The following is a 23,134-nucleotide window of genomic DNA, read 5'->3' as shown; positions in this document are numbered from 1 at the left end:
TCTTTCTCAATCTTTGCATACAAATTTAATTGCTGCTTATTAAAAGTGATTTTCTGATTATTTCGATGAAACATCGAATATGTCGTCGTGGCCCTGTTACTGGATCGCCACCTGTGTTTAGTTGTTATCTCCTTCATTATACTCCTCTTCCCTATCTCTACAATGCTCCATGGAATTTTTCCATTGATGGAAACAGTGCCGGAAGTCTTCCTCAGTGAGCTCCTAGATAATGTGTGCCACTCTTTCTTTCACTGATTCAGCAGGCTGAAATCTTGTTCCTTTTATTGCAGATTTGACCTTGGGGAATAGATAAAACTCACACGGTGCTGGGTCAGGCGAATAAGGGGCTGGTCTAACACTGGGATGCTGTCCTTTGCTAGAAACCTCTTCACAATCAATGCAGTATGAGCCGGGGATTGTCTTGATGAAGAACCCATGACGTGTTCTTTCTCAATTCAGCTCTTTTTTGTAGAAGCCAGTGAAGATACACAATTCTACGAATATTGAAAAAAGGTACGGGAGACCATTGCTTTGAATCTTGACTTGCTCATTCAAGCTTTTCTCACTATCGATGAAAGTGGCTCCTTTCAACCTGTGGACTGGCACTTAGTTTCTGGATCATAAGTGAAAAACCAAGATTTGCCGCATGTTATCTCTCTTTCCAACGAATTAGGATCTTTTCTGAGGTATTTGAAGTGTCGGTGCAAACATTTTCAAGAGCTTCTTTTTGTTCGATCACGAGAATTTACGACACGAGTTTTGCCCAGGCTTTTGTCATGTTAAATTGGTTACGTAAAATATGCCTTAAACATTCTTTGTCCATTCCTAGAGTTGCAGCAATTGATTTAATACTCAGCTGATACTCTTACCAAATAAGATTACCTACTTTTCAACATTTTCATCCGTTTTTGATCTGGAAGGGTGCCCCAGGTGTGTGTCATTGCACAAGAACAGTCATCATACAGAAATGGTTCATACACTTAAATGATGTAACATTTACCGTGAATTTAATTGTCAACACGCTTTCTCATTCATAGACAACTTACAAACCAGGCATTGACCGGCCATGCATTTTGCAATTTTGTATTAGAAACAAAAACAAAAGATGAACTGTGGTTGTAGTGAAGTACCGAAAAAATTCCATTTCCATGTATTCGTGAGAAGAGCTTTGAAGTTATGAAACAGTCATACAAAGAAATATGCATAACATACAAATGTACAAGTACAGCATCTGAATTAAGAAACGCGATCTAGGACAGCATCTGTGCGCTGGGCTACAACAAGATTTTGTAAACATCTCTGTGGTGATGCCTCTTCATAGCTTTATAATGGGAGCTGTTTTTGCCTACAGCCGTTTCTGCTTCACAGTTGAAAGCTGTCAAAAGTGCTGCCAGGCGTCAGGGATTTCTTTAATTTGAATCGACCATCAGAGTGTCTTAGCAGTAAAGAATAAATATCTTAAAAATTTGTGCATGATGCGACATATTTTGACACATCTCGGTATTTATCATGTCATATCTTTTGAACTATGTGTCGTACAATAATATATTTGCGTAAATACATTCAGCGGCATATGTAGGTACTGTCAGTGAAATATGTTGGGAAAAGCCAAGAAGTAATAAATTTAAACACCGTGCACAATGCCGCTGTCTTTCCTGCATCTGTGGTGTATGACGTCATATTTCCTGAACTGTGTGTGGTACTTTGATAGACTTTTGCAAGTGCATTTAGCAAAATATGTGAATACTGCCTGTGAAATCAAAATATGTGAATACTGCCTGTGAAATTTATTGTGAATGCAGTTAGTAGCACAGAAGTAATAGATTTAAACATGAAAAATGATGTGGCTGTTTTTTGTGCATCTCATTTGTTTGTGATTTCATTGTCTCCTGAACTGTGATATGTAGGTGGTTGTTACCCCCGCAGGGATTGTTGCCCAACAGTGAGGGACATGTGAACTAAGTTTGGTTGAAATCAGTCCAATGGTTCAGGACGACGTATGGAAAACACACACACATACACACACACTTTTCATAATATCTATGGATGTGTATACAGAACACCTTATGAGAAAAATTTCGAATTTAATTCAACAAAAATTCTATATCCTCACAACACACACAAATGCTCAAATGACTGTTATGGCAGCTGTGGAGTGCATTGTGTGTGTGCGCGCGCGCAATAAGAGTTAATAACTTAACATCAGTCCTGATCTTTAAATACAGGGTGTTACAAAAAGGTACGGCCAAACTTTCAGGAAACATTCCTCACACACAAATAACGAAAAGATGTTATGTGGACATGTGTCCGGAAACACTTAATTTACATGTTAGAGCTCATTTTAGTTTCTTCAGTGTGTACTGTACTTCCTCAATTCACTGCTAGTTGGCCCAATTGAAGGAAGGTAATGTTGACTTCGGTGCTTGTGTTGACATGCGACTCATTGCTCTACAGTACTAGCATCAAGCACATCAGTACGTAGCATCAACAGGTTAGTGTTCATCACAAACGTGGTTTTGCAGTCAGTGCAATGTTTACAAATGCGGAGTTGGCAGATGCCCATTTGATGTATGGATTAGCACGGGGAAATAGCCGTGGCGCAGTACGTTTGTATCGAGACAGATTTCCAGAACGAAGGTGTCCCGACAGGAAGACGTTCGAAGCAATTGATCGGCGTCTTAGGGAGCACGGAACATTCCAGCTTACGACTCGCAACTGGGGAAGACCTAGAACGACGACGACACCTGCAATGGACGAGGCAATTCTTCGTGCAGTTGACGATAACCCTAATGTCAGTGTCAGAGAAGTTGCTGCTGTACAAGGTAGCATTGACCACGCCACTGTATGGAGAGTGCTACGGGAGAACCAGTTTTTTCCGTACCATGTACAGTGTGTGCAGGCACTATCAGCAGCTGATTGGCCTCCACGGTTACACTTCTGCGAATGGTTCATCCAACAATGTGTCAATCCTCATTTCAGTGCAGATGTTCTATTTACGGATGAGGCTTCATTCCAACGTGATCAAATTGTAAATTTTCACAATCGACGTGTGTGGGCTGACGAGAATCTGCACACAATTGTGCAATCACGTCATCAACACAGATTTTCTGTGAACGTTTGGGCAGGCATTGTTGGTGATGTCTCGATTGGGCCCCATGTTCTTCCACCTACGCTCAATGGAGCACGTTATCACGATTTCATACGAGATACTCTACCTGTGCTGCTAGAACATGTGCCTTTACAAGTACGACACAACATGTGGTTCATGCACGATGGAGCTCCTGCACATTTCAGTCGAAGTGTTCATACGCTTCTCAACAGCAGATTCGGTGACCGACGGATTGGTAGAGGCGGACCAATTCCGTGACCTCCACGCTCTCCTGACCTCAACCCTCTTGACTTTCATTTATGGGGACATTTGAAAGCTCTTGTCTACGCGACCCCGGTACCAAATGTAGAGACTCTTCGTGCTCGTATTGTGGACGGCTGTGATACAATCCCCCATTCTCCAGGGCTGCATCAGCGCATCACGGATTCCGTGCGACGGAGGGTGGATGCATGTATCCTCGCCAACGGAGGACATTTTGAACATTTCCTGTAACAAAGTGTTTGAAGTCACGCTGGTACGTTCTGTTGCTGTGTGTTTCCATTCCGTGATTAATGTGATTTGAAGAGAAGTAATAAAATGAGCCCTTACATGGAAAGTAAGTGTTTCTGGACACATGTCCACATAACATATTTTCTTTCTCTGTGTGTGAGGAATGTTTCCTGAAAGTTTGGCCGTACCTTTTTGTAACACCCTGTATACCTATCCAGCACCTGAGAGTCTTGTCTCGTTATTGTTGGGTTCTGTTCATAATGTCTATAGCCACAGTATTTTTGCTACAAGCTTCAGGCAGTTTTCTTGCTCCCAGGTCACCTCTACTCCCACAAAGAGGGAGGTCATCAAAGACGAGGTGGACACCTCCACGGGCCCACCGACGCTCGACTCCCCAAATGTGAGCGGTGCCTCCGGGGCGCCAGTTTCGTCACCAGAGGGTCCTCCATCGCTCAAGAGGGAGAGGAAGCGTTCTCCCGACACGGAAGCGGTGAGTGGCATTTGCTGTCATTGCGGTGACCTGCCGGCACGGTGTTCCCTTACAGTCGTACTTTTGAGTAAACATTGGTCTGATTTTATAATTTTCCCATAGTAGTAGGCATTTTTTCTGGTATCTCTTCTTTCATTGATGTGGGTAACCTTAAGAAACTTGTATGGATTGACCAAAACTGCTTGTCTTGAGCACTGCTATGCATTAATGTGAACTTTTTGAAACAGCCTGCTGCCACTATACAAAAGATCCACATTTCTGAATGTTATATACTTGTCATTTCCTCCTCCTGACGGGAGAAGGTGGGCTGGATGAGAGCTCACGAGCTCTTTTCAGCTGTGGAACTAATTTTAAGCAAGTACTTAATTTTCGTAGTGATGCATATGTAGGGTCAATTTTCTCTATGTGGGCAAAAGGAAAAAGGGAACAGAACAAACCGATGAAAACGGTTAAGGTTTGGAGTACTTGACAGTTTGTGTTGGGTTATTGTTCAACAAAAATGAAATATGGTAGGTACAATAGATACAATTAATACAGAATACAAAATAATACAGCAGGAAAAATACTGTAGGAAGCAAAAAATACTTAACACAAGGTAGTACAGAGTACAGAATAAATAGGCTACAGAGTAGATACAAAATACAGAAAAATACTGTAGGAAGCAAAAAATACTTAACACAAGGTAGTACAGAGTACAGAATAAATAGGCTACAGAGTAGATACAAAATACAGAAAAGTAGAATGTTCAGTTGGTACAATATATAGTTCACTATTGTGACAAGTGTTTGCAAATGGTGAGAAGCTGTCAGTTATCTTTCTCGAAAATCCTTTTCTTCAAGTGAGGTGGAATGTCTGTGTTAAAGTAGTGAGTTCCTCCGTGACGCCTTTGTACGTAGATGTGTGTGACTACTGTCAGGAGGGGGGTTAAGTGTACGAGGGTGGTCCTATAAGTACCCGGCCTGATTGAGAGCTGTCAGTCATTGTTGAAAAATGTCTCTGGATTAGAAAGTATACGATCTGTGAAGCATGTGTTTCAAGTTTGATGGTGCCACATTGTTTAGTATCTGTTTGGCAGCCATCAGAACTGAACGTTGTAAGCAAGCTTGTGAAAATGAAGAAAATTGGTCATCATTATCTGATACAATTGTTTTTTTGAGAGGCCTCAGCGCAACCAATATGAAAGCTGAGCTGGATTATACTTTGGGAGAGTCTGCTCTTTTGTTGACAACAGTAAAATATTCGGTAGCTGAGTTTAAACGAGGCCATACGAGCTGCCAAGACGAGCATCGCAGTGGTTGACCAAATGAGGTGATGACTCCAGAAATGGTGAAGAAAATCCACAAAGCGGTACTGAATGATTGTCAACTGAAAGTGCGCGAGCTAGCAGACATAGTAGCCATTTCAAAAAGTGCGTTACGTGCATATTGTCTGAAAATTTGGGCGTGAGAAAACTGTGTGCAAGGTTTGTGCCGCGTTTACTCACACTTGAGTAAAAACAATGTCGTGAAGATATTTTGATTGCGTGTTTAGCAAAGTTTCGCAGCAACAAAGCTGATTTTTCATGCCGTTTCATAAACATGGATGAAATATGGGTCCACCACTTCACTCCTGAGACGAAAGAACAATCAAAACAATGGACACAAATTGGAGAACCGACTCCAAATAAGGTAAAGACCGTTCCATCTGCAGGCATGGTCGTGGTATCGGTTTTTTGGGATGCGCATGGGATAAATTTCATTGACTACCTTGAATAAACAAAATTATCAACAGAGAGTATTATGCGAATTTATTGCAACATTTGGGTGAAGAAATCGACCAAAAATGGCCACATTTGGCCAAGAAGAAAGTGTTGTTTCTTCAGGACAATGCACCAGCTCACAAGCCCCTTATTGCAATGGCCAAAATTAATGAATTAAAGTTTTAATTACCACCTCATGCACACTGTTTGTAGATTTAGCCCCCCTCGGATTATTTTTAGTTCCTAAAATTGAAAAAAATGGCTTGGTGGTCGAAGATTTTCAACAGATGAACATATAATGTTGACAGTTAATGGCTATTTTGGGGAGTTACAATTGTCATTATAAAAAGGGTATCAAACTTATTCAATATTGTTGGGAAAAGTGTACAGAGCTGAAAGGAGAATATGTTGAAAAATAAATATATTTCCTTCCAAAATTTTTGTGTTTTCTTTGTTGGGTCGGGCACTTACGGTACCACCCTCGTATTTACATATGTGTTTTGTTGTGTGTCTTGGTGTTGTGGTTAGGAAGTTTTGCATGTCGTGTTTGTTTTTCACTATGTGGTATCCGTATTGGGAGCGTAGTTATGTGAGTCTGGTCTGTCTGATGGTGCTTCTGAGTAGTCTTCTTTCGGAGGCTAAGAGACGTTGTACTTTGAATTTTGTTATTCCGGCTAATAGAGCAGCTCTGTATTCCATGGCAGCTCTTATATATGTTTTGTATGTGTTAAGTGTGGTGTTGTTGCTGCGGCTGTGGAAGAGTCCTTATAGGAGTCTTAATAATCTTTTGTCTTCTTGTTACGTTGTCGAGGGTGTACATGATGTGGTGGTTCTAGATTAGATATTTATAAACACAAATTTTGAGGTATTTTGTGTTGTCGGTTAGAGGTAATTGTACGCCTCAGAGCTGGAGTTGAAGGTGCCTTTATCCACATTTGACTTATGGGAAATATTTCTGTGTCTGAACAGTACAGGCGATGTCATGTTTGGATTGGGTTTAATTCTCCAGCATATCACCCAATTTAGTAGCAGGGATAAGTATTGACTTGTCTGATGTCAGATGGAGTTTGTAGCACTGTAGGCAATGTCGTCTGCGTACATTTTTACCCTTTCATTGAAGTGTTGTGTCTTGGGGACATCTATGGTGTGTAAGGTGTATAGTAATGTGGATAATATGCCCCCTTGTGCAATGCCTGCTTGTAGAGTGAATTTGAAAGATGTGGCTTCATTGAGACGGACTTCGCACTAAGTCGGGATAGCGAGGTCTGTCAGTTTATATAATAGTCCATCGTGCCAGGTCTCACCAAAGGCTCTTTCAGTGTCATGAAAGATGGTCAGAAGGCAGTGGCCTGCGTTTATAGCATTTGTGACGTCTGTTGTGAGATGTAATAGTGGCTCTAGGGTCAATCTTTCTTTTTGGAAACAGGCTCTCCCAGTATATACTATTGGTGGGAAGCTCTTGGGCTTCCAGCCCGGTGGCAGTGTTAGCATACTGTCACATTTTGAAGAGTGTCATACTTGTGGTGAAGATGAGTATTACAAGACTCGTCAAAACATTGCAGTATTTTAACACTGCCACCTGGTCAGAAACTTGAGTTTTTCACTGAGATTCGTGTTACTTTCCTGTTTCATAATGTTGTAATTTGTATTATTTTTGAAATGTTTTTGTCACAAATAGTGTGTCGCATTTTGTCTGCCTCTCCCTCAGAGAATACACGAAGTGAATAAAAACTTTGTCGTCTCGTTTGTCAGGACTCTGGTCAGAGGAGACCGAAGTACCAGCCGATGCCAGATCAGATAACGATCGAGAGTGCTGACAATGACAGCCTGCTGCCTAGCGGCAAGAACAAGAAGAGGAGGAAGAAGAAGAAAGGGAAGGCAAATGCGGCGGCCACACCGGCTGCAGCTGATGCAATGGGTGCGGGAAACGGTGAGTGCAGTGCCAGATAATGAGGTGGAGGTTCAGCAAGTCAAAGATAGAGAAAGAGAGAGAGAGAGAGAGAGAGAGAGAGAGAGAGAAAGGGGGAGGGGATTTATGTGTGTATGGTAAATTCCTTCCCTTTTAAAATTTCCCTCCTTCGAACCACCACTGTGTCACCACAGATGACATGTCACGGATCTAATTTTTACCAAGGTTGCAGTACACGTGGGGTGCTTAGTTGCTTCCACTGCCGTGAGTGGCATAGTTCTGCATAATGTTCACCAACATGCAGTCTTCTGTAGTTGTTGTTCCCTTGTGCTGGAAACAGCATGTACATCATGAAACTGTTGTCTTGAGGCTGTAATTAACTGTTAGCTAGGAACTGGTATTGTAAAAATAACTAAATTTTGAATCGGTATGGTTAAACAGGATGACACTCACTTTTTATTAGCATATTAAGAGAAACTGCACAATTATAGTCCACTTTATGAGTCATAAAGTAATGAACGTCTTGTTTGTGTAATTATTATGAAACTATTTGCCAGTTACCCATCCAAAAAACCAGAGATTGCTAATTAAGTTCTTAACCAATACCAACCGTGGCAGACAACATGTCTGTCCTCCAGGACTACAGATAGAGGTCTCATGTTTACAAACCAGAGCTTCCCAATTAAGTCGTAACTGATGCTGACTGCAGCAGACAAGATGTCTGTCCTCTGAGACTGCCAATAGAGCTCTGACCTTACTGCCAAATCACCTCGCCCGCCATTCAAGTTATACGCAATTTGAAGATCTTCGAAGTCCTTTTCATTTAGCAATTGTTTATTATTCTGCTGGTTACCACCACTTCTGAAGTATTGGAATTATAGCCTGCTGTTGTGGATGCCTTTATTTACAATGCAAGTAAATCCATTCTTTAGTTTCCCTAGTATTAATGGCAAAAGTTCATCATTTTGGCGTGCTATTTCCGAACACAGCAGCCAATCACGGAGAAGGACCGACAATTTAAGTGGTCTTTCTCACAGCACGTGTACAATAAAACAAGGGTGTATATGACCCGGGACAACCGGGAGATCCGGGGAAAACCTGGGAATTTTTCATCTGGGAGAAAAGCAGGAAAAACCCGGGAATTTTTGGAATTCTGGGAATTTTTCAAAAATTGTTCAAATGGCTCTGAGCACTATGGGACTTAACATCTGAAGTCATCAGTCCCCTAGAACTACTTAAACCTAACTAACCTAAGGACATCACACACATTCATGCCCGAGACAGGATTCGAACCTGCAACCGTAGCAGTCGCGCAGTTCCAGACTGAAGCACATAGAACCGCTCGGCTACAAGGCTGGCAGGAATTTTTCATTGTTTTAGTTTTCAGTTAAATTTTTGTAACTTTGACTGGTATGAACTAATACTCTAACAAAGAATATTACCGTATCTTGCTACTGCAGAATAATACTGCAGCAATAAAAAGCGAACGAGAGGAAAAAATACGAAAATAAAACTTAAGTTGCAAATTAAATACACCATATACAACAACAAAACACAGTGCTCATACAAGCATCTGCCAACAGCACAATGTGTCAAAGGCTTTAGGAAGACTGTGATGTATCTTAAAGTGTAACATGCGCAAAATAGATCAACATTAAAGCTTAGATTCTCTTGCAGCTTATTAATATTAGAGACCAATGTTGTACGTAAAAGCTTTTCTTTTCTTGTAGCAACACTATGTATATTAATTTAAACCATTACCTTTTCCTATTTGTGTGTTCGTCCTACTTAACAGTGATGTTGCTATTGGCTGACTACATCACGTGTCGTATGCTCTCAATATCTGCTGTCATCGTCTGGTGAGATTGCTTGACATGAGCTATGACTGGCTTACAAAAGCGCATCGCTGTCTCGATTTCAATCCTTCAGAAAGTAACATGCGATGTTTGGTAGAATTTGAATTTATACTTTCGTAATACGAAAATACGCAGTGAACACGTTGCTGCACATTGGACATCTTTCCAAAATGTGTTTTTTCCCCTGATTTTCATTTTCTGAAGTGAAGTGCTGGGAAATTCTATGGCGGTGTATAAAACCGTAACCATTGAAAGGATTGATAAATTTTACGGTTCCGAGGAAAAGTATACTGTTACTTAACACGGAAAAAGTGTATTTTCATCCGGGAGAAAGTGTATTTTTAACCGGGAAATCCGGGAATATTTTTTCCTCGGCCACGTATAAACCCTGAAAACATCTGTCATTGTTGCCTCACATTACATTATATCGTCTTTCCACTGCTGCCTCCTCAATTGGTTTAAGAAGAGCTTGTAGGTGAATATGATGGCTGTAAAGCCAGAAATATTACCGGAGTTGCAGCTGTGGCTCTTGTGGTCTTCTCTTCAGTTTGGGGACTGGCTCATTGATTTCCTATCTTCACTATGCTGCGCCTTTATCAGTTCTGTGTAGTGTGCACAGTGTCGGTCTCTCCTTCACTATATTTGGTGTGCATCATCCTCTGTCCTGCTCTCACACTCTGGCCACCTGTAGAGCCATCTAGTGTGACTCTTAATTCACTCCCGATCTTAGATATGGGTAGCCTTATCTCTGTAACATATCACAGGTGAGCATTTTCATTTGTACAGGCAATGTAGAAAGTAACTTACCGTGTCGGCATTGCAGGAATAAATGTGTGGCGACTACTGCTGCGTGCCGGCGTGACTTTTGAGAGAGCTGTCTCGTGTGAACTTTAGCTGACTGTTGTCGCACAATGGGTTTAATGTTAGAATCCCTCTCTGCAGCATGCACCACATACATATTTGTAGGAAAGTTGCTTTTCTCATAATCAGTTTTCTAGTGGCACATCATATAGTATTATGCGATTAAAAAGAATTAATAAAAATCACAGGCCTTCTTTTATTAATCAACTGATGAGTCCTCAGACTTCCAGTGATACGTGCTACAAATTGTGTTGCTGTGGCACCCTCTGAATGGGGTCTACGTATTTGGAAGGAGTAGGGGTTCCTACGCTGTGTCGAAGTACTGTGTCTTGTTAGTCACATAGGCCTGGTAGGCTTGTACGTACACACACACACACACACACACACACACACACACACACACACACACACCATTGCAGAGGAACCATATGGTTAGTAACCTGTCGGAGCACCTGAAGCACCATTTCTCTTCTGTGTTTCCCCTCGCATGGATACGGAAACTTGACGACCAGGCAGTTGGCGGCAGCTTCCCGTGCCTCAGAGCCTCTACTTTTCTCCCAAACAGCTAAGCACTTCGGCGTGTGAGCCCGAGTGCATACCATTCTGGTCCTCTTGTTGAAGCAAGATTTCGGACAGTACCGGGAGCTGAACCCGAGTCCTCCGCAGTTCTGAGCTGCTCTCTGCCCGGGGCCACCTCGGCCATTTGGAGGTCCGAATCTCCTTGCTGTGAGTGCCTTGCTTCTCTTTTCCATTGAAACCTTCCCGTCTCCTCTCTCTCTCTCTCTCTCTCTCTCTCTCTCTCTCTCTTTCTTTTAACGCAACTTTCCCTGCTACAATAACAAATGAAATCTTCCCTTTGAAATTTATTCTCTTTCTCAATCTTTGCATACAAATTTAATTGCTGCTTATTAAAAGTGATTTTCTGATTATTTCGATGAAACATCGAATATGTCGTCGTGGCCCTGTTACTGGATCGCCATCTGACTGCAACATTAAACTGCGACATGAATATACTTACTCTGGTTTACTATACTCTATTAGCCGCTGGTGGGCTGCCATAATAAGTGCCTTTATTTATTACCAAAGCTGACGTTATTCTTTATAGCAAATCTGACGTTATTCTTTAATTAATTTGACTGAAGTTAAGTAATTCATAGTTACACTTTTTCTTGACAACTATAAAATTTTTGCAAAGTTTTACATTGATGGTTTTTGAGATGGATTATAATCAGTAATGCAACATTGCTGGCAAAAATTAATTATATTCTGAAAACGTTTCTTCAAATATTTACTGCTGGTAACGAAATGATTTTACAAACGTTCAAATTAGACTTACTTTTTACAATAATGTTACAACTAGCCTCGCGCAAACATACCTTCAGTAGTCTTGAGTTTCACAAAGAAAGTAATTCAATAATATTAGTTCCTCTTATGATAATAGTTAACTGATGTCCCTGTACATCCGTTTATAATCTCTTGTAAATCATAGCTGGTGGCTGGCAGGCACACCGCTCCTCTCAACCTCTCGCTTCAGACCTGCTACCGACTCGCTTCACATCTCGCTTACTACTGACTTCCTACAAACACTAAAGTGCGGTCTCTCCTGCCAACAATGCTTTCTGGTGCAGACAATCCCTGCTACCATTACAAAATGTATCAATGCGTGGTCTTTCCCGCTCTTTTCTTAAAATGTATCTATACACGTTCTCTATCGCCCTTTTTAAAATTATATCAATTTGCGGTCTCTCTTGCCAACAATACTTTGGTGCAGACATTCCCCGCTATAACAATTATTTCCAACATGACAAATATTAATTATTCCTACTTAATCCTATTAATAAAATATAAACATCTTTCATAAATTGTGGTTTGACAGTAGACAATAGAAATATACACGTCTTACATCGTTTGTTTTAGGGCCACATTGACAGTAAAAATGTGCTGTAGTACTTGGCACACACACATTAACTCTTAGGGTGCTGTTACCTGCTGTGACGCCACATTCAACTGCATCCTAAATGTGTTCGATCAAGTTAGATCTGGGGAGTTGTGGGGGCCAGCACATCAAGTGGAACTTGCCACTGTGTTCCTTAAACCACTCCACCACACTCACGGCCTTGTGACACAGCACATTATCTTGTTAAAAAATGACACCGTTGTGAGGAAACAGGATCGGCATGAAGGGATGTATGTGATCTACAAGCAGTGTCTGAAACCAGTACAGGTATCAAGGAGCTGTTCCTCTGGAAGATGACAGACTGACGCCTTCCCATTGACACTGTGAAGAAAGTGTCAGGATCCGCCAGACCGTGCAATGCTCTGCTACCGCGCCAACATCCAGTGCCAACGGTCACGTGCCCATTTTGGTCACAGTTGCCGATATCGTGGTGCTGACATTGGCACGTGCACGAGTTGTCACCTGTGGAGGCCCGTCGTTAAGAGTATTCAGTGCACTGTGTGTTCAGACACACTTGTACTCTGTCCGCCATTAAAGTGTGATGTTAGTTCCACCACAGTTTGCCACCTGTCCTGTTTTACCAGTCCGCCCAGCCTACAACTTCTGACATTTGTAATGAGGGGTAGCCGCCCAACCCCACAATGTTTGGACACAGTTTCACCACGTGCTGAAGACACTCGCCACAGCTCTCTTACAACACTTTAAAGTAGTGCAGTTTCGGAAATGCACTTGCTGAGTCTGTGGGCCATCACAGTCAGCCCTCAGTCAAACTCAGATAGATTGTGCACCTTCCCCATTCTGCGCGTGGACAGCACAGTTAAAACGTGTCCCCGCCCCTTTTGCGTGTGTGCGCACGTGCCCACACACACACACACACACACACACACACACACACACACACACACACACACACACAATATAAAGGGGAAGGCATTGTTAGCAGAAATCTTGGACAGTTCTTGGCCAATTTTACTTCAAATTTTTACACGATATTCTAATAAATGTTTGGACAAACATAGGCTGTATGGATTTCAAAATATGTGATATTATCATCATCATCATCATCCATCATCATCATACACAACCAATTTTCATGATGTTTTTTTTTCTGTCTGTTCTTTTTTTTTCCCAAAAACTCATGCGTTGACTGCTTTCCTGTTTCATTTCTATGGGCGTTTCCTGAAATTTCTATTTTCTGATTTTTTTCTCTCCATTTTTGCTTCTCTGTCTTGTCTTCTGAGGAAATGTTCAGTTTGTTGAGGTCTTCTATGGTTCCCTTTACCCAGTTGGTTTTCACTATGTTAAAATTTTGTCTATCAGCCTATTTTCATTCATCCTATGTATGTTTAAATAGAACTTTTCCCTTCATTTCCTTATGTTGTTTTAATCGTCTCTGTCTGTTTGGACAGTTCATTTGTCAGTCTCTTTATCCAAATCCCTTCTTTTGAAGCACCCTATATATCTTTCTCAGTATTTTCCTCTCCTATCTTTCCATCTTCTTGATTTTTTGTCTTCCCTTGGTTACTATAGTGTCTTAATTTGGCATTGATGGAAATACTTCTTTTGTTGTAATGGTTGCATGTAAGTCTGTATGCTTTTTGTAATTTTGTGATCTTTTCTTCATTCGCTGTCAAGTTCAGTCTTGTTTTCTGTATAATCTCTCCCAGATTTTTGAAACCTTGTGCTTGTGCTATCTTTCCATGCTTTGCTACCAGTGGATGTCTGCCCGTGGATTTTGTGTCCATGTACTGTATTTTTTTTTCATTAGAGGTTTGCAGTATTATTTCAGCAGAGATTTTGTATTCTGCCTCTAGAGCTTCTTTGGCTTTTATTCTGTTGTTTGTTACAGTGACTGTACTATTAGCAAAGGCCAAACATTTTATAGTGACAGTTCTATCCTTGTGTCTCCCCATCTTTAACCCCAATGACTCCTTCGTCTTGTGTCATGATTATTTTCTCCAAAACACAGTTAAATAGAATGGGTGGAAGGCCATCTCCATTGTCTTGATTTCAAATGTTTCTGAGACATTTAATGTTTCCTGGATTAGCTTTTTGGTCTTGTTGTCAACCTTCATTTTTTTCAGTGTGTTGAAGAGTGATGCTCTATCTATAGAGTCGTGGGCCTTCTTGGAAGTTGACAAATGTGGTGTTACTGGATTTCTTGTTGTTAATATTGTTCTCAGGCACCAGATCTGCATGAACTTCCCTTTCTGAACCCTCCTTATTATTCTCCTATTTATGGATCTGTGTCTGTCCTTACACAATCCCTGCTCCCAATCCCTTACCTCATTACTCATACCCCTGTAATAGACCTAGATGCAAGATTTGTCCCATACATCCTCCCACCACCATCACCACCTACTCCAGTCTGGTCACTAACAACACCTGTCCCATCAAAGACAGGGCTACCTGTGAAACCAGTCATGTGGTCTACAAGCTAAGCTGCAACCACTGTGCTGTATTCTATGTAGGCATGACAACCAGCAAGCTGTTTGTCCACACGAATGGCCACCGAGAAACTGTGGCCAAGAAACAAGTGGACCACCCTGTTGCTGAGCACGCTGCCAAATATGATGTCCTTCATTTCAATGACTGCTTCACAGCCTGTGCCATCTGGATCTTTCCCACCAACACCAGCTCTTCTGAATTGTGCAGATGGGAACTTTCCCTGCAATACATCCTACATTCTTGTAACCCTCCTGGCCTCAACCTTCATTAGCCTCTGTTGTCACCCATCCAGCCCCTCCCCTGCTCCCATTCCAGCACTACACAGCCATGATTCCACCACCACACCTAGTCCTTTTATTTATTTATTTTATTTATTTTCTCTCTATTTCTCTCCTTTCCGCTACTTTCCCCTCCCCTGCTCTCCCCTGCCCACTGCCCAACCTGCAGCACTTCACTGTCTGCCACTCCCACCATACTATCCCTCACCTCCCCTCCCCACCCCAACCTCCTCCTTTCCCCCCACACAGTCGCCACTCCCGTCGTACACTGCTGCTTGCAGTGCGGTTTCAATTGTCTGAGACTGCAGCCGTGTGTGTGAGTTGCGTTTGTGAGAGTATGTGTGTGCGTGAGTATGTGTGTGCGTATGTTTGTCTATTGTTGACAAAGGCCATTGGCCAAAAGCTTTAAGTGTGAAAATCTTTTTGTTGAGCCTATCTGCGACTCAGTATCTCAGCTGTATGGTGAGTAGCAAATTTTCTTCTCATTATATTGTTACTTCTGTACAGTGATTAGTTCTTGTGCAATAAATAATTGAAAGTGTTCCCAGACTTTATGTACACCCTGTATTTTCCACGTGGTAAATCATCTCGAGGGACGACGTTTGTCTTTGAGGTGGGACGACAGTCGGACTGAGTGCCTGCAAAGGCGTTTGTGCGTATTCCAAGGATTGCTGGTCGAGGTCGGAGTAGTGCATCAGCCCTGCAGAAAGAGCAACAGTCGAACAATACTGAAAAGTGACTCCAGAAACAAGTGAACACTTTTGTGTCTACACTGTGACTGCGCTTACGAAGTAGGTTCATTTTTCAACCATACAGATTGCCCCACTGCACAGCATGTATTCCTTGTAAAGTATTTAGGAATTGCAAAGCATTGCTGGCTTTGCTAGTAAGCGTATAAATCTCAGCTTAGCAGTTTGAAATTCCGAAGAGAATGAATGCATGTAAATGTGTTCATTTGTTTCTGGAGTCACTTTTCAGTATTGTTAGACTGTGGCTCTCCCTCCAGGGCTGATGCACTGGTCCAACCTGGACCAGCAATCCTCGGAGCATGCACAAATGCCCTTGCAGGTACTTAGTTAGTGCGATCGTCGTCCCACCTCAAAGACAAATGTCGTCCCTCGAAATGATTTACCACGTGCAAAATACATGACACGATCGCACAAAACTTGCATTGTCCTAAATATTACATTATTTGAAACAATGAAAACCCCAGGTGGGAATATCAACAGTGCAGGAAAATATAGATTGCTACTTACCATCAAGGTGACACATTAAGTTGCAGACAAACACTATTAAAAGACACTTACACAAAGCATTCGGCCACATCGTGTGACAACAAACCAAAACAACCTCGGGCTCGCACAAGCCGGTCTGACGACACGATCGAGAAAATGGAGAGAATTGTTTTGGGGGATCGCCGAATGACTGTCGAACAGATCGCCTCCAGAGTTGGAATTTCTGTGGGTTCTGTGCACACAATCCTGCATGACGACCTGAAAATGCTAAAAGTGTCATCCAGGTGGGTGCCACGAATGCTGATGGACAACTACACGGGTACCCGTGTGGCATGTTGCCAAGCAATGTTGATGCGCAACGACAGCACGAATGGGACTTTCTTTTCGTCGATTGTGACAGTGGATGAGACGTGGATGCCATTTTTCAATCCAGAAACAAAGCGCCAGTCAGCTCAATGGAAGCACACAGATTCACCGCCACCAAACAAATTTCGGGTAACCGCCAGTGCTGAAAAAATGATGGTGTCCATGTTCTGGGACAGCGAGGGCGTAATCCTTACCCATTGCGTTCCAAAGGGCACTACGGTAACAGGTGCATCCTACGAAAATGTTTTGAAGAACAAATTCCTTCCTGCACTGCAACAAAAACGTCGGAGAAGGGCTGCGCGTGTGCTGTTTCACCGAGACAACGCACCCGCACATCGAGCTAATGTTACGCATCAGTTTCTTCGTGATAACAACTTTGAAGTGATTCCTCATGCTCCCTACTCACCTGACCTGGCCCCTAGTGACTTTTGGCTTTTTCCAACAATGAAAGACACTCTCCGTGGCTGCACATTCACCAGCCGTGCTGCTATTGCCTCAGCGATTTTCCAGTGGTCAAAGCAGACTCCTAACGAAGCCTTCGCTGCTGCCATGGAATCATGGCGTCAGCGTTGTGAAAAAACGTGTACGTCTGCAGGGTGATTACGTCGAGAAGTAACGCCAGTTTCATCGATTTCGGGTGAGTAGTTAATTAGAAAAAAAATTGGAGGCCTTAGAACTTGAATGCACGTCGTACAGCTGATACCAGAAAGAAATATGCAATGAGAGAAACAGAAATGATACTTTTTTTGCAAAGGACAATATTTACACTGAAGTCATTGTGATGTATGATGGTCCCCTGGACATTACAAAGCACGGGATGAAGTTCTTGATAAGGAACGAAATTAGAATTACATTAATATCGTCAGCTGTGCACGGTCGTTGATATAGATCAACGGGGACAGGTGAAAATGTGTGCCCCGACCGGGACTTAAACCTCGGATCTCCTGCTTACATGACACATGCTCTACTCATCTGAGCCACCGAGGGCACAAATGACAGTGCCAACTACAGGGACTATCTTGCGCACGCCTCCCGTGAGACTCACATTCTCACCTTGTATGTCTACACACTACATTCATAGTGTCCCACCCCAACACACTCATTACTTGTGGAAGACATTCTTCCGAGTCCCGTAAGAGTTCGGGGAATATGTGTGCACAGAAGAAGGAGGTCATGGCCGGTATCACCAGAATTACATATTTATATGGAATGGTGTCTCTTGTTTTGGACATATCCGAAGGAACAGACACCATATCCATATAAATATGATGTTCTTAATAAGGGGTGCGATCACTACGAAGAGTGTGCACACTCTCAAATGTGCTGCCATGCTGGCCGCAAGTTCGGTAAGGAGTCCTTGTGGTTGGGCTTTCCATTCTTCCGGCAGTGCAGTTGACAGCTACTTGATAGCCATCAGTGCATGTGGATGTGCTGTGATACGTCTCTGTAGTGCATCCCACCTGTGCTCGGTAGAATGGGCAGGTCAGTCCATTAGCCAAATATCCTCTCATTCTGAGACTGCTCTGCCTGCGCTGTTCGGTGTGGTCGTGCATTGTCATCCATAAAACGAAGTCCAGGCCAATTGCATCCCAGAAAAGATGCATGTGGGGAAGGAGTACAATGTCATTATTGTCAGGTGATTGTACTGTGTTCAAAGATTTGGAGGTCAGTTTGCCCATGCAACGTTATACCTCCCCACACTGTAACAAGTGGACCACCCAAACGATTATCTTCGACAAAGTTACTGGGTGCTTTCGATGTGTGGGTGTGAACGGGATACAATGGTCCGGTCATCTGGCAGAGAGACCACCCACGTGGAGTTGCTGTCCACTGAGGAGTGTCAGATTGCACACCTTGCAGTTCTGTTAAATGTGGTTGCATTTACACCTGCTGTGCAACGTGGGACACATCTTGCCTGTTGCATAATGTAGTGGTCACCTGCTACCGTATTTGGCTGTGGTCGACAATCTCCACTCCTTCGGACAGCCGTGCCTGTGGTTCAGGACGTTTTCTGTGCGTGTGAAGCAGTGCTGTGACCAGTGCCAAACTCCCGGGTTACACTCATCACACTTCGTCCTTCTTCCATTTTCCTGACGATTCTTCACCATGTGACGTCATCTACGTGCCATCTCCTGTCAATGTTTTAACCATGTGACGTCATCTACGTGCCATCTCCTGTCGATGTTTTAATGAAGAACACCACCCCGATGTACCATTACTGCACAGTGATTGACACAGACTGTCTTTTAGCACACCTCTTGTTGCAGCGCCAGCCCCAACTGGCACTGTAGTCACGCTGACCTTAATGCCGTGTAATGTGCAGCTTTCAGTGTGTGACTGGGAGACATCTGACAACATGTTTCGACACTTTCATTCATTTCCAATGAGGAATTTGTTATCTAACTCATCTTTGAGTTTTGGACAGCAGTGTACATAGAAATGATGATAAAACTGGGAACGCGGCATGGCTTCACAATTGCTAAATGTATATGGAAATTTGTTATACATCCTCATCTCCTTATCCCCCCTCTCTACTCCTTTCCTCCTCCCCCCTCCCTTCGTCCATCTCCTCCTCCTCCCCCCTCCCTTCGTCCATCTCCTCCTCTCCCCCCTCCCTTCGTCCATCTCCTCCTCTCCCCCCTCCCTCCGTCCATCTCCTCCTCTCCCCCCTCCCTCCGTCCATCTCCCCCTCCTCCCCCTCCCTTCGTCCATCTCCTCCTCTCCCCCCTCCCTTCGTCCATATCCCCCTCCCTTTGTCCATCTCCTCCTCCTCCTCCTCCTCCTCCTCCTCCTCCCCCCCTCCCTTCGTCCATCTCCTCCTTTCCCTCTCTACCCTTCTCCTTCTCTCCCTCCCTCCATCCATCTCCACCTTCTCCCCCCTTCGTCCATCTCCTCCTCCTCCCCCCCCCCCCCTCCCTACGCCCATGTCGTCCTCCTGCCCCCTCCCTTCGCACATCTCGTCCTCCTGCCCCCTCCCTTCGTCCATCTCCTCCTCCTCCTCCTCCTCCTCCTCCTCCTCTCCCTTCCCTTTGTCCATCTCCTCCTCCTCCCCCTTATCTCTGTCCATCGAGTTTTCCCTGCTCCCTCTCCATCTTGAAGGAGCAACTTATGTTCCCCTCTATACAGCTGAGGTGCGCACATGCCTAAGTGATGTGCTAGTGTAGAAAATAGCAATACATGACAGTTCATGTCGGAAGAGCCACATGGTCTGGTCCTGACATATTAATCCAAAAGCTAATGACTACTGTAACATTTGAAATGAGGTAATACCTCTAAATAGAGAAGGTTCTGGATTGGGCTGACCACGGGTGGCTTACATCCTTTGTTTGGCGTTATCTGGCGTTGTGGGAACACTGCTTCAATGGCGTGTTTGGCAGCTAAGGGGTGCCAAAATAACGGGGGATAGAACAGTAATAACTCTACCTGGTAGTCCTGGCATGCACTGCACTTCACTGCACTATTTGCACTACAGTGCACGCAATAGGCCAATTGCCGATACCAGGTGGACGAACTGGGCGTTCGGCATCAGGATTTGTACTCCTGTAGTCAGTAGAATTGCCTCGAGAAGACGCAGCTCGAGATGGCGGCGTGGAGAAAACGTGGTAGCACTCCTCTTATTAAATGGACCGCAACAAGATGACGATAGCGGACATGGGATAAGAATTTTTTGGTTCACAAATATCCCGGCAAAATACGGCAGACGGTGACGCAGGTCACGTGGCGTCGCACGGTCGAGATGCCGAGAGCACGGCGGGGGATGCATCGTCGGAGTGGAACGGTAGACTGGTCGAGTGGTGGTTCTGGGTACCCAGTCTCGGAAAACGTGGCCATCTAAGTTCTCTCTCGGGTTGAAGTGACCAGCGGAGGGTGCTGGGAGGCTGGTTTCTGGTCTACGCAGCCTGTCTTCTGCTGCTACAGATGGATGTGAGTGAAGGAGTCGCCACAATCTCTTACCTGCACACTCTACATCTACATCTACATTTATACGCCGCAAGCCACCAAACGGTGTGTGGCGGAGGGCACTTCATGTGCAACTGTCATTACCTCTATTTCCTGTTCCAGTCACGTGTGGTTCGCGGGAAGAACGACTGCGAGAAAGCCTCCGTACGCGCTCGAATATCTCTAATTTTACATTCGTGATCTCCTCGGGAGGTATAAGTAGGAGGGCGCAATATATTCGATACCTCATCCAGAAACGCACCCTCTCGAAACCTGGACAGCAAGCTACACCGCGATGCAGAGTGCCTCTCTTGCAGAGTCTGCCACTCGAGTGTGCTAAACATCTCCATAAAGCTATCACGCTTACCAAATAACCCTGTGACAAAACGCGCCGCTCTTCTTTGGATCTTCTCTATCTCCTCCGTCAACCCGACCTGGTACGGATCCCACACTGATGAGCAATACTCAAGTATAGGTCGAACGAGTGTTTTGTAAGCCACCTCCTTTGTTGATGGACTACATTTTCTAAGGACTCTCTCAATGAATCTCAACCTGGCACCCGCGTTACGAACAATTATAAAGGTCATTCCACATCAAATCATTCCGTACACATACTCCCAGTTATTTTACGGAAGTAACTGCTACCAGTCCATATCCTCCTCCTCTTTTTTTATATCCAATTTCTCCCACCTTCTTTGTCCATCTCCTTGTCCCCCTCTCTCTGACCTTATTTGTTATTCCAAACAAAATCTTCACTGGAAATAGAAGTAAAAAGGAATGACAAAATCTGTTGGCATCATTAGTACGCGGGACATGAGAGACCTTTCCACCTGCTGGGTCTGTGAACAGAGTGTACACGCTCCATGACAGCCGGGAAATCTGGGGAAAATCCTGGAACTTTTTCATCTGGGAGAAAACCAGGAAAACCCCGGAAATTTTTTAGGATTCTGGGAATTTTTCATTGTTTTAGTTTTCAGTTAAATTTTTGTGCTTTTGACTGGTAAGAACTGATACACTAACAAAGAATTTTACTGCATCTCACTACTGCAGTATTAAAACATGAATGAGATGGAAAAACCAAAATAAACAAAAGTTGCAAAGGAAATGTGCCATTTACATAAAAACACAGTGCACTTACGTCTGCCAACAGCAAAACGTGTCAAAGGTGCTAGGATGAAAACTATGCAGTACTTCATAACAACAAACTGCTTGCGATGAGCATGAAGTCGAGGTCCGGATCTTTTAATGCTATATATGTACAAACATATGGGCTTCATACATCATTGTAGCTACACACGCACGGTAACGTCTCTTTTCTGGCGGTCTCTGGCAACTGCTATTTCTGACAGGTTGCAGGAAAATATTGCAAATGTTGTTTGAAAAACTTTACTTTCAAAGTAAATTTCCTTTTACGCAAGATGAATTATGTTGCGTGTGAGATGGGCGGTTAATTTCTTAAATCAGAGCATTTGACTCTCATTTAAAACTTAACACTTTGAGGACCAGCCTCTTAGAAGAATTTTGTGCCCAGAAAAAGACCCATTTACGTCATTAGTTAAACTTTTACTGTAACATTTGTGTGATGCGTCTTAAAGTGTAACGCACACAAAAAGACCAATATTATATGTGAAATCTTAGCTTTTATTGTAGCTTAATAATCTTAAAGTTCAATATTATGTGTTAAAGTTTAGCTCTACTTGTAGCTAGACTATGTATGTTAATTTAAGTCTTTTTTTCTGTTTTTTTGTTCGCGCTACTTAACAGTGATGTTGCTATTGGCTGACTACATCACGTGTCCTATGCTCTAAATATCTACTGTCATTGGCTGGCGAGATCATGTGACATGAACTGTGACTGGCTTACAAAAGCTCATCACAATCTCAATTTCAATGCTTCGGTAACTAATATGCTATATGTGGTGGAATTCAAATTTATACTTTTGTAATACATAAATATATGGTATACATGTTGCTGCACATCAAAGATCTTTTCAAAACGTGCTTTTTTGTGGATTTCATTTTTTAAAGTGCCTGAAAGAAGTTCTACGCCGGCATACAAAACTTTAACCATTCAAAGGATTGATAAGTTTGACAGTTCTGAGGGAAAGTATACTATCACTGAACTCAGAAAAAGTGTATGTTCACCCAGGGTAGAGTGTATTTTTAACCAGAATATCTGGAAAAAATCCAGGAATTTTTTTTCTTTGTCCGCATATACATCCTGTGTGAGGATTGCAGCTTTAATCACAGTATTTCACATGGTAGCGTTATGAAGTTAGCCATTAACACAGCTTTCCTGTTTCCTGTTAATAATGACTGTGAAAAGGGAATGACAAAGGCACATTTTTGCAGCACAGCTTAACATGTTTTTCTCGCAGCCCATTCAACAGAAAGCTTTATTGTATAATTCTTATTGGATTTGCCTCCAAAAGCTGCCTACGCTCTTCATCAGTCACACCA

At 43.1% G+C, this 23,134-nt stretch overlaps 1 protein-coding gene across 2 annotated transcripts in view; it reads left to right on the top strand.

Moving 5' to 3' along the window:
• Nucleotides 1-23,134, top strand: part of LOC126427003 (exosome component 10) — a 187,298-nt gene that overhangs the window by 139,681 nt on the left and 24,483 nt on the right. For both annotated transcript variants that reach the window (XM_050089155.1, XM_050089154.1), the window contains exons 14-15: nucleotides 3,915-4,088; nucleotides 7,579-7,756. In XM_050089155.1, coding sequence (XP_049945112.1) covers nucleotides 3,915-4,088; nucleotides 7,579-7,756 — 352 coding nt within the window. The remainder of the gene's footprint in view (nucleotides 1-3,914; nucleotides 4,089-7,578; nucleotides 7,757-23,134) is intronic.

Source organism: Schistocerca serialis, chromosome 11 (genome assembly GCF_023864345.2).
Source record: "Schistocerca serialis cubense isolate TAMUIC-IGC-003099 chromosome 11, iqSchSeri2.2, whole genome shotgun sequence".
NCBI classification, from domain to species: domain Eukaryota; kingdom Metazoa; phylum Arthropoda; class Insecta; order Orthoptera; family Acrididae; genus Schistocerca; species Schistocerca serialis.
Note: the sequence above shows the minus strand (reverse complement) of the source record. Positions and strands in the feature narration are given on the sequence as shown.